The sequence below is a fragment of the Pituophis catenifer genome, unplaced genomic scaffold, assembly GCF_029215685.1.
Source record: "Pituophis catenifer annectens isolate HBS135680 unplaced genomic scaffold, rPitCat1.0.hap2 SCAF_3, whole genome shotgun sequence".
NCBI lineage: Eukaryota > Metazoa > Chordata > Lepidosauria > Squamata > Colubridae > Pituophis > Pituophis catenifer.
In genome coordinates this window covers 130,045,918-130,060,017 of record NW_027256883.1, presented here as the reverse complement: position 1 = coordinate 130,060,017, position 14,100 = coordinate 130,045,918, and the positions used below count along the sequence as shown (strand labels likewise).

At 34.9% G+C, this 14,100-nt stretch overlaps 1 protein-coding gene across 1 annotated transcript in view; it reads right to left on the bottom strand.

Annotated features, from left to right (window-relative positions):
• ABCD3 (ATP binding cassette subfamily D member 3) overlaps positions 1–13,591 on the bottom strand; it is a 45,043-nt gene extending 31,452 nt beyond the window's left edge. The window contains exons 1-3 of the mRNA XM_070941184.1: positions 13,399–13,591; positions 4,005–4,038; positions 1,427–1,525 (exon numbers count right to left, since the gene is read on the bottom strand). Coding sequence (XP_070797285.1) covers positions 1,427–1,525; positions 4,005–4,038; positions 13,399–13,523 — 258 coding nt within the window. The 5' untranslated portion in view covers positions 13,524–13,591. The remainder of the gene's footprint in view (positions 1–1,426; positions 1,526–4,004; positions 4,039–13,398) is intronic.
• Positions 13,592–14,100: the final 509 nt, after the last annotated feature.

Below are 14,100 nucleotides of genomic sequence, written 5' to 3'. Positions count from 1 at the left end.
ATTAATTTTAATGCTGATTAGAAGCTCTTTCTGGACTTTTTTCAGAAACAGAAAAAAATGAAATTATGACATATGGATTTGATGTTATAAAAATAGTAGATAATGGGAAAAAAGTTTTTTGTAAATTTAGACTGAGTTTAATGTAAATTTATACTTATATCTGTTGTAAAAGAAAGTCAGAAGTGATTTCTTTGATTTCTTTTTCTTTCTGTACTTTTAACTTTCTTTTCTTTTTCATTCTTTACTTTTTTCTCTTTTCTATCTTAATTTTTGTTAGTTTTTGTTAGTTTTTATCTTTTTATTTGAAAAATCTAATGAAGTTATTTTAAAAAAGGAATCAGGACTACAGTCAGCCTTTTTTTATACGTACTGTTATAAAAATTCAGGTAAATAATAGTTTCTCTCTCAGTTTCTAAGAAATTCTCATCTTGTTTCCTTTCTTTTCAATATAAATGCAAAGCAAAAAAATAAAAATAAAAATAAGCAGAGTAAAAAATTATTGTAACTGTTATATATTAGAAAATTCCTGTTGCTACGGTCATGTTTAATACTGTATTATCTTCAATTTAGTTTAATTAGTTTTCAGTTCATTATCTGAATGATCAAGATAGAAAAAATCAAATTGGACTTTTGAAGGGATTGCACGCTTTTTGTGTGTGTGTGTGTACAAAGTTTATTTGCATGCATACACTTTTTCGGGGCAAGCTGACTTCTAGTCCTAATATGATTGTTATACTTTAATCACGTCTCTCAGATGGCTGACTTGTAGAAAATTCAATGCAGCGAATTAATATAGCATACAGTACAAACGAAACATGCAAAATTGCTACAACTTCTAACACTATTTGTGTTTGTAAAAACAGGAACAACAGCTCAGCTTTAGGACGCAATTTGTATCTTTAATGAACAGAGTGGCAAATCTGCACTGTCTATCAAATAGACTTTGAAAAAGTTACAAACTTTATAAACAAGAGTGCCAGTCTAAAGAAAAATCCTAGAAACACATTACGTTGTACTTATTCATACCCACTGCATTCTTCCATGGTGATGAGGCTTAATGCTATGAGCAGACTTGTTATTCCTGATTGCTGCTTTGGATTCTTTTAAGAACATCTACAGCAGTCAAACTACAGCATATGCTTTTCAATGTTTAACTAATTCAAGTTAATAAGAATAACCATCCACCAGATACTACATTAGTAAGTATAGGTTTAACATGGGCAATCATAAAAATGTTCAGGAGCCAGTTTGACATAAACAGCAACTGCAAATTACTAAATTTTCAGTCTTCAATTGAGTGAAATGAACAGCCTTTGTGTTGAATTGGCATTCTAGAGATTGCAGCCAAAATACATCTGAAAGACCACAAGCTAGTAAGGTTTCATAACAAAAGGTTTAGACTGGTTATTCTCTATTTGCAACTTACCTCTTTACAAAATGTCCTGGGGACCATAATTTTCAGAATTCGACAAATTCTTGCAACAAATACTTTATCTACTACCGCTCGCTCTTTCTTGACTTCTTTCTGGATATTGAAAGATTACAGGAGGAAATTTATTTATTTATTTATTTATTGAATTTCTATACCGCCCTTCTCCTGAAGGACTCAGGGTGGTGAACAGATTAAGATTTCATATACATATAATAATTTTTATTTTATTTTTTTTATAAACAGTAAATAATAAATTGAGTCAACTTGGTGTATCTGCTAAGACTTTGGCATAGAATTTAGATGTTTATGCTAGCCCTGCTTGTTGAAACAGAAAGGTCTTCAGGGCACGTCGGAAAGTGCGAAGATCTGGGATTATTCGTATTCCAAAATGGTCTCAACAAAACAAGTGTATCTTAATTATTTCAACACAGCTACATAATTTAATGGGAATTATTTTCTGCATCCTAGATCTGTCAAACAGGGTGGATTTGATTTAAATCGAGTTGATTTAAATCATGATTTAAATCACTAGTAAAAAGACTTGATTTAAATCAAAATTTTTAAAGAGCAACTGTCATCTCTGCTACTCCTTTGACCCACTGTTGACTCACCGATAGTCCCAGTGTTGCAGAATATACAGCCTTGTGCTACATAACAAAGCTCCATTTCATGCTGAATAAACTAAATTATTTATGTATCTTAAATAGAAAACTATCTTACGATAGATTTTTACCCCAAAAGTTTTTTATTAAAATAAATTCAATAAAAATCAAAAAAATCTGATTTAAATAAAAAAATCCAATTTAAATAAAAAAAATCTGATTTTTTTTATTTTTTTAAATTTCAAAAATTTTTATCCACCCTGCTGTCAAATAAAGAATACCAATACTTTTGCTTTGCAAAAGAAACAGGGCTTGCCATGTTCTTGATTATTATAACACTGTTATCTTTATTTTATCAATACTTATTCCTGAATGAATCAAATCGATAGGTTGTAAATCTAGCGAGTCAGGATAGACCAAGAAGACTGAACTGAGAGATGAAGTTAGTAGTACATGCCTGCCTTTTCTTCCACTTCCCACACCAAATTGGGTTATTGCAAGTAATTTTTCTGTTATTTCCAGATGAAAATTCAAAAAGGCAAAACAGCTCTCTTTCTTTTGGATTATATTCAGTAATAAAAACATGACCTTACTTATTTTAACAGCGCAGGTGAAAATTGCTTCCAATTTGTTAGGATATTTTACAGTGGGAGTGTTTTAAAGAGGTGTTTTGCAAAGTGTGAATGAAATCTCTCCCTTTGAAGCGTTAAAGCAGTCGCCTCCTTTGCGGGGCTCATGTGGCTGTTTCAAAGGCTGTCCCTTGTCTGTCTGAATGCCAGCACAGCTATCAAATTTAGGCCCAGAAAAACAAACACAGCCCTCTAAGTAGTCACACAAACTTTGCAGAAAATGCAGCTGCTTTAATCTTTTAAAAAGAGGAGATTTATTTACACATGACTTAACTCCTTTGAAAAGCACTTCTTTCAAATGTTTTCCATGTCCCTACTAAGTAGGTACTTCTCATTCATCCACACATGTATGACCAGTTCTTAAGAACTGAAATGTATATAGTATAGATTTAAGGAAAATATTTTAACTTTGATATATTTTGGCCACAAAAGGAAAACTATTATAAAATACTTTAATAAACCTACTTATTAAAACAGCTTACACCTAAGTGATATCAATTGAGTTCACTATGATGTAAATATTGCAAAACAGATACCATCTTAAAGAAAAGCTGCACTGTTTAAAACATTTTACATCAGCCAATATAAAACATCTAGTTATCATCTTCCTTTTATTAAGACTAGTGGATATAAAATTTTTTTCAAATTTGTTTTAGCAGATCAAAGCTGTAGAATTATTAAACCATTATTAAACCATAACGTTCTACTGCTTCTACTACACAGCAGATCTATATTTATTACTCAATCTTTAAAATCAATTCCCTGAAAGCTTTATGGGCAAGTACTGTATTTTATTTTTGTATTAACCAATATCAAAAGAAGTGTGATTTTTTTCTTGCCAGATTCTTTTTTTCCTATACAAATTTGTCCCAGAATTTCTTCAGCTTTTATTTTTATTATATGTTTTGTATTTATTCTTCTCTAAAGTATGATGAAGTATTGTAATAAAAATTGTATTCTGACTACAAGTTGCTCTGTGCAGCCACTATATAATTGGATTTTTATGGGGGTTTATATTATAAAAATAAAAAGAAATGTATTATAACTATTTCAGTTTCTGAATGAAGCTACATACAATGATTTAGTGCTAGTATATCATAATATTTTATTTATTTGCTTGGAAATAAGTCCTACTGCAGTCAGTGAAATTCCATATGTAGGATTATATAATATACATCACTTAAATAAGTACTCTATTTTCCCATTGTATAACAGAAAATATGGCTAAAACATTCTTCTAACCTCTTCTTTATTGTATTTAGCATATTTCTACACACAAAATAATTTCATGGAATTTCAGCAATCATCTGATCTAGATTTGATAGCTGTAGTAAAACTTACCTCATTGCTAGATAAATTTTTTCCATTTTTCTTTCTGCAAATAATAAATTTATTTTACTTATATTGTTTCTTACAAAGTTATTTACAAAATTAACAGAACATATTCTTAAAGTTGTTTCTTTACTAAATAAATTCAAAATACACATACACACTATCCATTGGATATTTTTAGTTAAATTTATATTAGCTAATTTTGTTTTAGTTTCTCCTGATTTTATAATCTTCAATAGGATTGCTGTTCCTGTATAATTTAAATGATAAAGCATCTGTGCCTGAAACCATAACTCTAAAAATATTTCCCAATGTTATTTGAGAAAAATAAAAACAGAATTACATAGTTTCAAGATAACAAAAAAAGATGATAATAACCCAGATACACCTAGCTGGTAAAACCAATGCATAAAAATAGCTCCATTTGCACAGAAATTCTCTTTAATTTTCACTGGATGAGGGTATTAATCTATAACTTATTTTAATTAGATTACCGGTAAGTCAATATATTTTAATATCATTTATGTGAATTAATTGAGAATATTTTCCTCCTAAACTAGAATGGAGAACCTGTATCCTTTCAAATACCGCCAAGCTATAATTTTTGGTAGTGTCATCTGAATGGCAATGGTCAGTTCCCAGGACTTGTAATTTAGTAATATTTGGGGATCCTATTCTAAAAAGCAAAGTATTTTTTAAATATCAAGATACAATCAGAATATTAGGCGGACCACTTCTAGAAAATATAAGTTATTTGTTGCATGCCTATATGAAAAATATAGATATCACAATGATAAAATACAAACCAATTTACAATATCTTTAATGTATCAAATAACTGACAATCTTTTAGACCCTGTACATATTTACTTTATTTCACTCAAATATAGATCACACTGTTTTTTAATGGTTATTTATTTATTACATTTCTAGGTTGCCCACTCTAAATGACTTTGGGAGGCTGCACAATGTTAGAATAACAATTCCATTAAAAAATGAACAAACAAATATAAAACAACTGTCCAAAGAAATAAGCCCATTTTTCCACAAGTCCATTCAGCTTAAAGAGACCACCTTAAGTTGGGTGGTCCACCTCCAAAGCTGGGGAACCAGCCAGGTTTTTTTGTTACTTGTAGTAGAACACAAACATTTAATAGAAACAAAAGCAAAAAAAAAACCCAACATTGTACTGGAGAAATACTCTAGTGGACAAATGCAAATTAACCAAAACTCTATATTAATGTACAATTATCTCTTGTCCTAGATTATAGGAAGCCTATTCTTACATCTGTCTGTCTGACTGACTATCTGTCCATCTGTCTGCTATCTATCAAATTTTTATGTCACCTATCACACTTGCTTGCCTCTGCCTTCAATTCTTTGCTGCACCACCTAAAAAGTTATCAGAAGCATCCATGACTTGATGTTTAATTTTGCCAAACAAGTATAATAGCTAAAAGAATACGCCAGGATTTTAATGATAAAGATAAGAACAACCAGCATGTCAAAGAGATAAGATGATGTTTATGCAATGTTTATGCAATGCATTGCATAAAAAGAATCTCTGCTTGTAGAGGATGGTGATGGGAGCACAAATTAGCATTTGTGCCCATGGCTTATTTTAGGTTCACTCTACAAGTTGATGTCAGGAAGACATCAGAAGATGAAATAGTTACATTTAAAGAAAACAAAAGGTGCATGCATATAACACAAGAAGTCTCTGTAAATTTAGTGGACTATCAGAAGTACCTGTAGAATAATAAAATGATGGCTAATCAGGAATTACGTTTCTTGTATATTTCAAATACAACCAAAATGAAGTTAAGAAATTATTAGCAACGGGAACAAACCAACCAGCATGAATGCTTTCATGTTATTTTGATTTTTCACCATTCTTCATAGGTTATACCTACAAAGACAGTTTTATATTTAGTATAAGGGATTTCTTGATGTATTTCCAAAACTGGGCAATATCAGACTAGCTGTTTTCCTGACTTCCACATGTTGAGCTCTGATCAAATATGATTAATTTTGCTACAGACGTATTTCCTGCTATATTTGATTCGTTCATGTCCAATATCTGTTTGAAAGGACAGACAGAATTAAAATAATCCCATTACCTGAATGCAAAGCAAAATTGTAGATAGAAATATTAATTAATTAAACATGCCTCATAACTTTTAACATCATTCAGCAAACACCAAGATGAAACCCAAGACAGGTAAGTCTTCGACTTACAACCATTCTTTTAATGACTGTTCAAAACTACCGCAACATTGAAAAAAGTTATTTATGAACAGTTTTCACATTTATGACCTTTGCAGCATCCCTACAGTCATATGATCAAACTTTGTTTGCTTGGTAACTGGCAGGTATTTATGATGGTTGCAGCATCCCAGGTCCTAGGTGTCAACCCTAAAACTGACCTCACCTAAGCCACTTTGAAGCTTTAAAGTCAGTTTTCACCAGAACTGTGCCAATATGATATATCCAATAAAACTATTCTTTGAGGAATCTACCTGCATTGGAGTTTTGTTTGCTATGGATGTATTACTTGGAACCCTGACACTAGGATTGTCATCTGCAACCTTCTTAGGGAGCTTTTGACAAGCAAAGTCAAAGGGAAAGCCAGATTTTCCTAAACAACCACATGATTCATTTAACAACTTCAATGATTCACTTAACAACCATGGCAAAAAGGTCATAAAATGGAATACAATTCACTTAACAACTGTCTTGCTTAACAATGGAAATTTGGGACTCAGTTGTGGCCGTTAAGTCGAGAACTACCTGTACTTTAAATGTTAGATTATATTAGCTTTTGATCTTTGTTTTCCTTGTAAATGTAGCCAATGATGTGCTTTTAGTTGCAAATAGGGGGAATTCCTCCATCACACAAGTATTGGACCTGGCATCTCTGGCTGCATGTGGCCTTAAACTCCTTTGGTCCATCCCCCAGAGCTCCTTCAAAAGTTCTCATATGTATTACATGTATAGGGAATAATCAAATTAATTGTCATTAATTTAATATTTAAGTGAAATCAAATTTAGTTCTCCTCCTAGCCTTCCCCAACTATTTATTCTAGCTTCAGTTGTTCTTTGCTTTCTGGTAATCTATTTCAAGGCAATATGCAACTTTGCGCTAAAAGTAATTGTTATATATTCTTGCTTTATTGTTCTTTAGTCCAGCTGAGGGTCCTCCTCCAAGAAGGTGCCTTTATGGTGCTTTCCAAAAGTAGAATTCCAAAATAATGCTTCTTTTTTTTGAAGCTGGGTACCGGTCTTCCATGCAATGAACTCACACATGCTCAGAATATGATGCTCACTCACCCTTTCAATTCTTATATTCTTTCTTTTAAATACAAACATGAAATGTTAGCACAGGTATGTATGGGACAGACCCTACAGATAGTCCTTGACTTACAACAGTTCATTTAGTGACCATTCGAAATTACATCATCACTGAAAAAAGTGACTTATGACCATTTTTCAGACTTACGACCGTTGCAGCATCTCTATGGTCACATGATTAAAATTTAGCTGCTTAGCAAGCTGATTCATATTTATGACAGCTGCAGTGTCCTGGGGTCATATGATCCCCTTTTGCATCCTTCTAAAAAGCAAAGTCAATGGGGAAGACAGATTCACCTAACAATGACATTACTAACTTAACAACTGCTATGATTCACTTAACAACTATGGCAAAAAATGTAAAAGGGGCAAAATTCACTTACCAACTGTCTCACTTAGCAACAGAAATTTTGGGTTCAATTGGGGTCGTAAGTAGTTCAGATATTGAGCCTATGTATTTCCTAACCTGCTTATGCTACTTTTGGCACGATATTCATCCCTTTAAATCTACTTATTGACTAAATGATGAATTTTAGAATCAGACAAGTAAATTATTGCCAAATGAGTATCAAGCAATTCTATTGTTATTCAAACCAATCATTAAAAAAGACACAGCAAGAAAATAAAAACGAACACTAATCTAATTGCTGTCATACCCACGGCTTTTCTTAAAAAAACGAAATAAAAACTATATTGTATGATCCATACCAGGATCTTGGACACATCCTAAGAAAGGCAAGATTTCACCCAAGAATTTAAAAATAGAACCTTCCGCCTGGATGTTGGGTCAGAATAAATAATTCAACTTTCTATAAGAAGATATTCCTAAATGAACCATAAATAGCGACAGCACTGTAAGACAGGACAACCAGAGCTATTATTCTTTGCTTTGAATGAGAATAGAGAAGACATCTAAGTTCTCACACCAGTTCTCATTATTCTCTGTGATGAAGAAATGACTTCTAAGGAACTCTTCAGATGGCAATCTGAAGACACCATTCTTCTCACAGCCCCTTCAGAGGTTTGATTTCATAAGAAGCTAAGATTTAAAATATCCTGTCAGACTACTTTTTTTTTTGCTGTCACTGCTCTTTCTCTCCCACCCAGTCTTGGAATATCAAGGATTAATCAATAAACACAAGAAACGCCTTCCCCTACTGTGCTTTTTCCAGATTCTGCTCAAATATCACACAAGATCAGAACAGATCCCTTCTTTTCCAATGGGGAACTGCATTTGCTGTCACTGTGTTGAAAGGATAGAGCTGTGAGAGTAATTTCTCACACTGATAACAAGCCTAGCAAACAATTACAAAAAGAATCAACAGATGCCGCCATGCCTTCAAAAAGCCAACCCTCCTTGAAGGAAAAAAGGATGAGAAAGTGGATCAGAATTTTGCCAAAACTATATATAGTTTTCTTATTGCAACATGAAAAACTTACTGGAATTCTTGTGCTAAAGCTTTACCTTTTTTCTAATAACTATTGCTAAAAAAAAAAAAAAAAAAGCTCTAAAACACCTCTGCTTCACATTAATAGTTTTCAATCCGCATTGCTTCAAGGGAAGCCTGACAACTGCTCATAATCCTAGATGTGAACAAAATGACATTTTTGCAAATATATCCATACCGATCAAATTCATTTCTGGCTTTTGCCTGGTTTGTAACCCTGATTTGTCTATTAATGAAAATATTTTACAATGTGTTTGGTTTTCTACACTTATTTGCTGTTAATTATCAATAGGAATCAAAATCCCAAAGAATCAAAAAGTAACACATTGACTTGCTGGGAAGGACAAGCTCTGTGTTACAATAGTCAGATGAAATGTTGCTTCTTTTCTATTATCATAAATAAATTATCTTTTTTACTTTTACTATTTTACTGCAAAATTCATCCTCATGCTTTTATACAACAGTAGCAAAGCTACTGTAGCAAACCAGTACAGTTCTATGTGTTCTGCATTAGTCAAGTCCCATGATATTCACTTGGGAGAAACTACCAAAAGAATAAAACATGAATGATTCCAGATACTGGATGAGACTGCTATAGTCATGGAAATAATCTTGATTTAAGGGAGCATTTATGCTTGGCTTCAATCAATTTCCTTGCAACGAAAAATTATTTCCCCTTGACTGAATTTTATCACAGGTAAAGTTAATATACCTTTCCTTAGTGGCAATGTGTAAGAATCCCTCAAAAAGTAGCATTGAAGAATTCAACCTGACACTCTCTAAATCTGTAATGAGGAAACTATGATCTTCTAAAACTTGTTAGCTAGGCAAATAACAGGAATTTAATTCAGTAACATCTGAAAAAATGAAGTTTCTCTACTCCTATTCTACATACTACTATCCTGTGTATAGTTTCCCCTTAATTTTCATTTAGCTTCCTACTACCTTTGGAAAGGATATACTATGGCACAACTATTTCTTTAGTTGAATAATCAAGTATGATTCATCTCAGTAGAACAAAGGTTAAAAAGTCTATCTGTCCTTGCAACATAATCCTACCTCCTACAAAATCCAGAAATTATGGTTGCCAAATGCTGTTTTATATTATTTGAGTGTAAAGCCTTCTATAGTACTTGGGATAATATCAAAGCTGTTGCTGCTGCACTGTGCAATTCCTATTTGGATAAAAGTATTTACATATCGTTTACCAAGTTAAAACATTTATATCAAAACATTTCCAAACATGTGAATTCACAAATCCATTGATGGATAGAAAAATTCATTTATTTATGAAGAACACTAATAATTTCACAGATGCAATTTTGACTAGAATTGCTTGTTTATATTTCAAGGGTTATTCCATTTAAGATGAGATCATATCAGTTCGTTGTGGTGCATTTTATTTACCACAATGCTGAAAACAATACAAATAAAACAGTAATGATACTTCCACTAGAATTCTAACAATCCTGTTCTTCACCACATACTCATCTGATATACTGTAGGTATTCTAATTTAATGTATGAACATACTTACTTTACTAGACTAATTTTGAACACTAAGGATGATAGATTTATTTTAACCAAGTAAAATTCACTAACTAAATCATTTCACATGAATGGTCATTTAACCATCCAAAGGTCATTTAATTTAATAAGGATTTCCATAGATTATATTTATTTGAATATTCATTCTAATAAAATTCACCAGAAAAGATTTGAAAGGCTGAAGAGACAGTATTAGAAAAGAGTTCATTGTGTGACTGGAGAATCACTGGATGTCATAGTATGAAATAAATCTATATATATGCTTTTACTATAAAAGTAATGTGGCAGATGTGGCTAGGGGGATTTTGCACAAAGCTGTCTTGTGCACCAATTATGCCCTTTCCTTTGGATTACTGCAATGAACCCTACATGGGCCTACCTGATCCAAAGGGCAGCTGTGTGCACAGGGCTGGGCATCTGTAAGTTGACCCATATTACATCCCTGTTAAATGAGCTCTGGTGGCTTCCAGTGTCTTTCTGGGTTCAATTAAGTTGCTGATTATCACCTTTAAAATCTTACATGGCATGGAGCCAGGTCACCTGCAGTACTGCCACTCCCTGAATGTACTCATTCCACCAAAGCAGATAGCGTGGGCACAGTCCCTTCCCTTAAACACTACCATCAGGTGCTGGGAAGTGTGCCTTCTCCATTGCCTTATGGAACAGTGATCCAACAGGCCCCCATCCTTTTAACTCCCAGGAAAGTGATGAGACCTGGCATTTCCCTCTAGTGTTGGGAATAGAATGTTGGACGTTGCATCAGGAAAGTGTACTTGTTGTGCCTGGAGTTTTTAAAAATTATTTTGTTTTTGTTGTTTGCATATATTGGTTTATGTTTTCAGTTGTAAAACACCCAGTGTTTGGCTTTAAAATGAACAGCTCTATAAATGTTCTAAATAACTAACTAAAATAGGTTGCATTTCCATAAAGGCAACATGCATCAGTATGTATATAGGTATGAGCTGCTTGTCAGGTAATTTATAAAATACACAAAACCTGTTGCCAAATCAAAGGAGTATAACAGATCACTTAACAATTAAACAGAATTTCAGGAAAACAAAGGCACGATCAAGGTCTAAGGTTACACTGAAAAAAAGATAGCTACTGGATTTGACAATTGGATAAACTGCTTTCCTTAGTTCTGGCAGCATATAATGTGTGTGTGTATGTTCAACTCATGTAAAACCTCAATTTGCTTGTATGAAGACAAACAACTAAATTATTTGTTGCCTGATTACTTTAATTCTCGCAATACCAACCTAAAAACCTTTAAAATTGTTGTTTGAGTGCTAAATTAAAAAAAAAAAAGTACACAATTATTTTAGCCTGAGTTATCACAGCTACAAACCTGAAAGCTATATACAATAGTAGTATGCAAAAAGGCCATCATTTGATTTGATTTGATTGGTAGCAAAGTTTTAATGACCGTCCATAATTATTTTTCAGTCTTGAATACCACATCTTGAATATCCAGTTTGTTTGATTTCCCTCTGATTGGTCTCACTGATGCAAAAGAATAATTTTATGTCTGTCAAATTCTTGAACTTTGGCATTTTGCCTGGAATGATGTGATGGAAAGTTGGTCTTATTAGCAAGCTTCCGATGAATTACACTCATAAAACATGTGTCTGCATTGTTTGTAATGCTCAAGAAGGCCTCGCACAAACCTAATATAATAATACCTTTTTGCATAGCGGTCATTTTGACATGTGGATGCATAGAGTTGACCTACTTCCCAGTACTTAGGGCTCCATTCCATTTAGGTATACAGGAGCCAGGTATCTGCTATTGCTCAAGTGTAAGGAGAGGTCACGCTAAATACTTGTCCCTTTAACCTATGGGAGTTGTTTCTTCTGCTTTTTCCTGCTTTTGAATACTGTATTTTCTGGTTGTTTTCTAATGAGGAGAGTGAGATATAATTATAAATGGCCATTATATAATTGCTACAACTAATCTAATGGTGGCCTAAGACTTGCACAGTACTGTACATACCAGCAACAATATGTTTACCCACATTGCAGTGTTTCAACAGGGAATCTTACAAGCTGAACAATAACGCTATTTGTTAACTACTTTTCAGAAGATTCAACTTTTACAGGAATTTTTTTTTTCTCCACGGGTCCATGCATACATCATGTTTCATATAGGACAGTCTGCAGTTGTCCTCTGCAGTTTGTGTCAATTAGATCTTTTGTATAAGAGCCACTGAGTATATTGTGAAGGATAATTATTATGATTGTAAGATTAAAATAATATACATTTTTGAAGTAGTACAATTTCTTTCCCCTAACAAAGAAGAACGGCTGTCAACTATACTGTATATATTTCTGGAATCAAAAGACAGAGCAAACACCAGTACCACTTAGCAAGCAAGTCACTGTAAGTCCAAGATGGATATCATAGCTTCGATTTCTCTTAAAACTTGGTCACGGTTACTGAAAACAAACCCATACAAATCATTGGAACATTGTGAAGTCGTCCCTAAACCCTGCATCCACTATTTATGTTTTCCAATGAACTGGGTTTCAAATATCAGAAAGAAATCATAGGAGACCCTCCAGATAAAGGTTTTGAGTGCTCTCTCATCACAAAGGGCAGCCCAAGATGGCCTGGGATCCTTTGGTGACCCCACACAGTTCCAAGCATGCAGGACAAGATCAAGAGTGGGGAAGGGACAAGAGTTGGGTTGAAAGAAGCTTTCCAAGATCAGACAAATCGCGTGCCTTCCCCCCCCCCCATCCTCGTTGAAAAAAAAGGCACACCTGCTGAATATCCACCTGTTTTTCCAGGGATCAGCAGTTCAACGGCGCTTTTTGTTGACCTCTGTCAATTGCGAAATTCCCTTTCAGACTTTCTTACCACCTTCCGAGTTGGAACTGGCCCTTAGGTAACTGGAGGAAAGGGGAAGATCATCCATCCCAACCCAATCTTGCCCAACTCGGGTGACCTTGTATTCCTCGGGGCAAATCCTGGAGAAGCCAGCCGGTTGCCCGGCATCGCGATCGCAGCCGCCGACCCCAGCCGATTGCCCCACCACCACCAGAACCCCGTCACTGACCCGTGCAAGGCGGCAGCGGCTGCTTTCCGCCGCTTTCTGAGCAGGCAGAACAAGGCGCAGGCGGCAGCGGCGGTGCCGGCCATGGTGGAATAGCGCGCGGTGAGGAACTTGCTGTAGACGGCCATGGCGGCGCAGCAAGAACGAGAAAGGGCGAGCGCAACCCCGAGCGGCGAAGCGGCGGCTGCTGACCGGAGGACAGGTTCGCCGCAAAGAGGGACGTCGGGAAAAAAAGGTGGCGTCTGCCGGCAACAGAGAAGGCTCGGGCCTTGCCCTCTTTCTGGCAACCCCGCCTTGGCTCCTCCTCACCCGGCAGCCGGGCCTGAACGGTGGCAACCTCAGCAGAGAGCGCCGAAATCACCAAGGCCGGGCGAAGGAGAGCGAGGGGGATGGGGAGAGGGAATTCACTACAATAGAGGCGCTTGCTTGCGTCTGAGTAAGCTCAGATACCCACGAGCGGCCGTGGACTGGAAATGAAGGTGGTGATATTGGAATGGAAAACCAAGCAGGGAATCCCCGGCTTCGAAGCTAGACTCGAGAAGTCCTCAAAACACCCAGGAAGAAAGCAATAGTTTTCTATGTCTATGGAGACTCTCAAGTCATCCAGATCATAGTTGTCCCCAAAGGTCTTTTTTTTTTTTTCAAGAGGCAACTGGACTTTCTGATTTTTCTTTGAAGGCGTTTCACTTCTCATCCAGAGCTGAA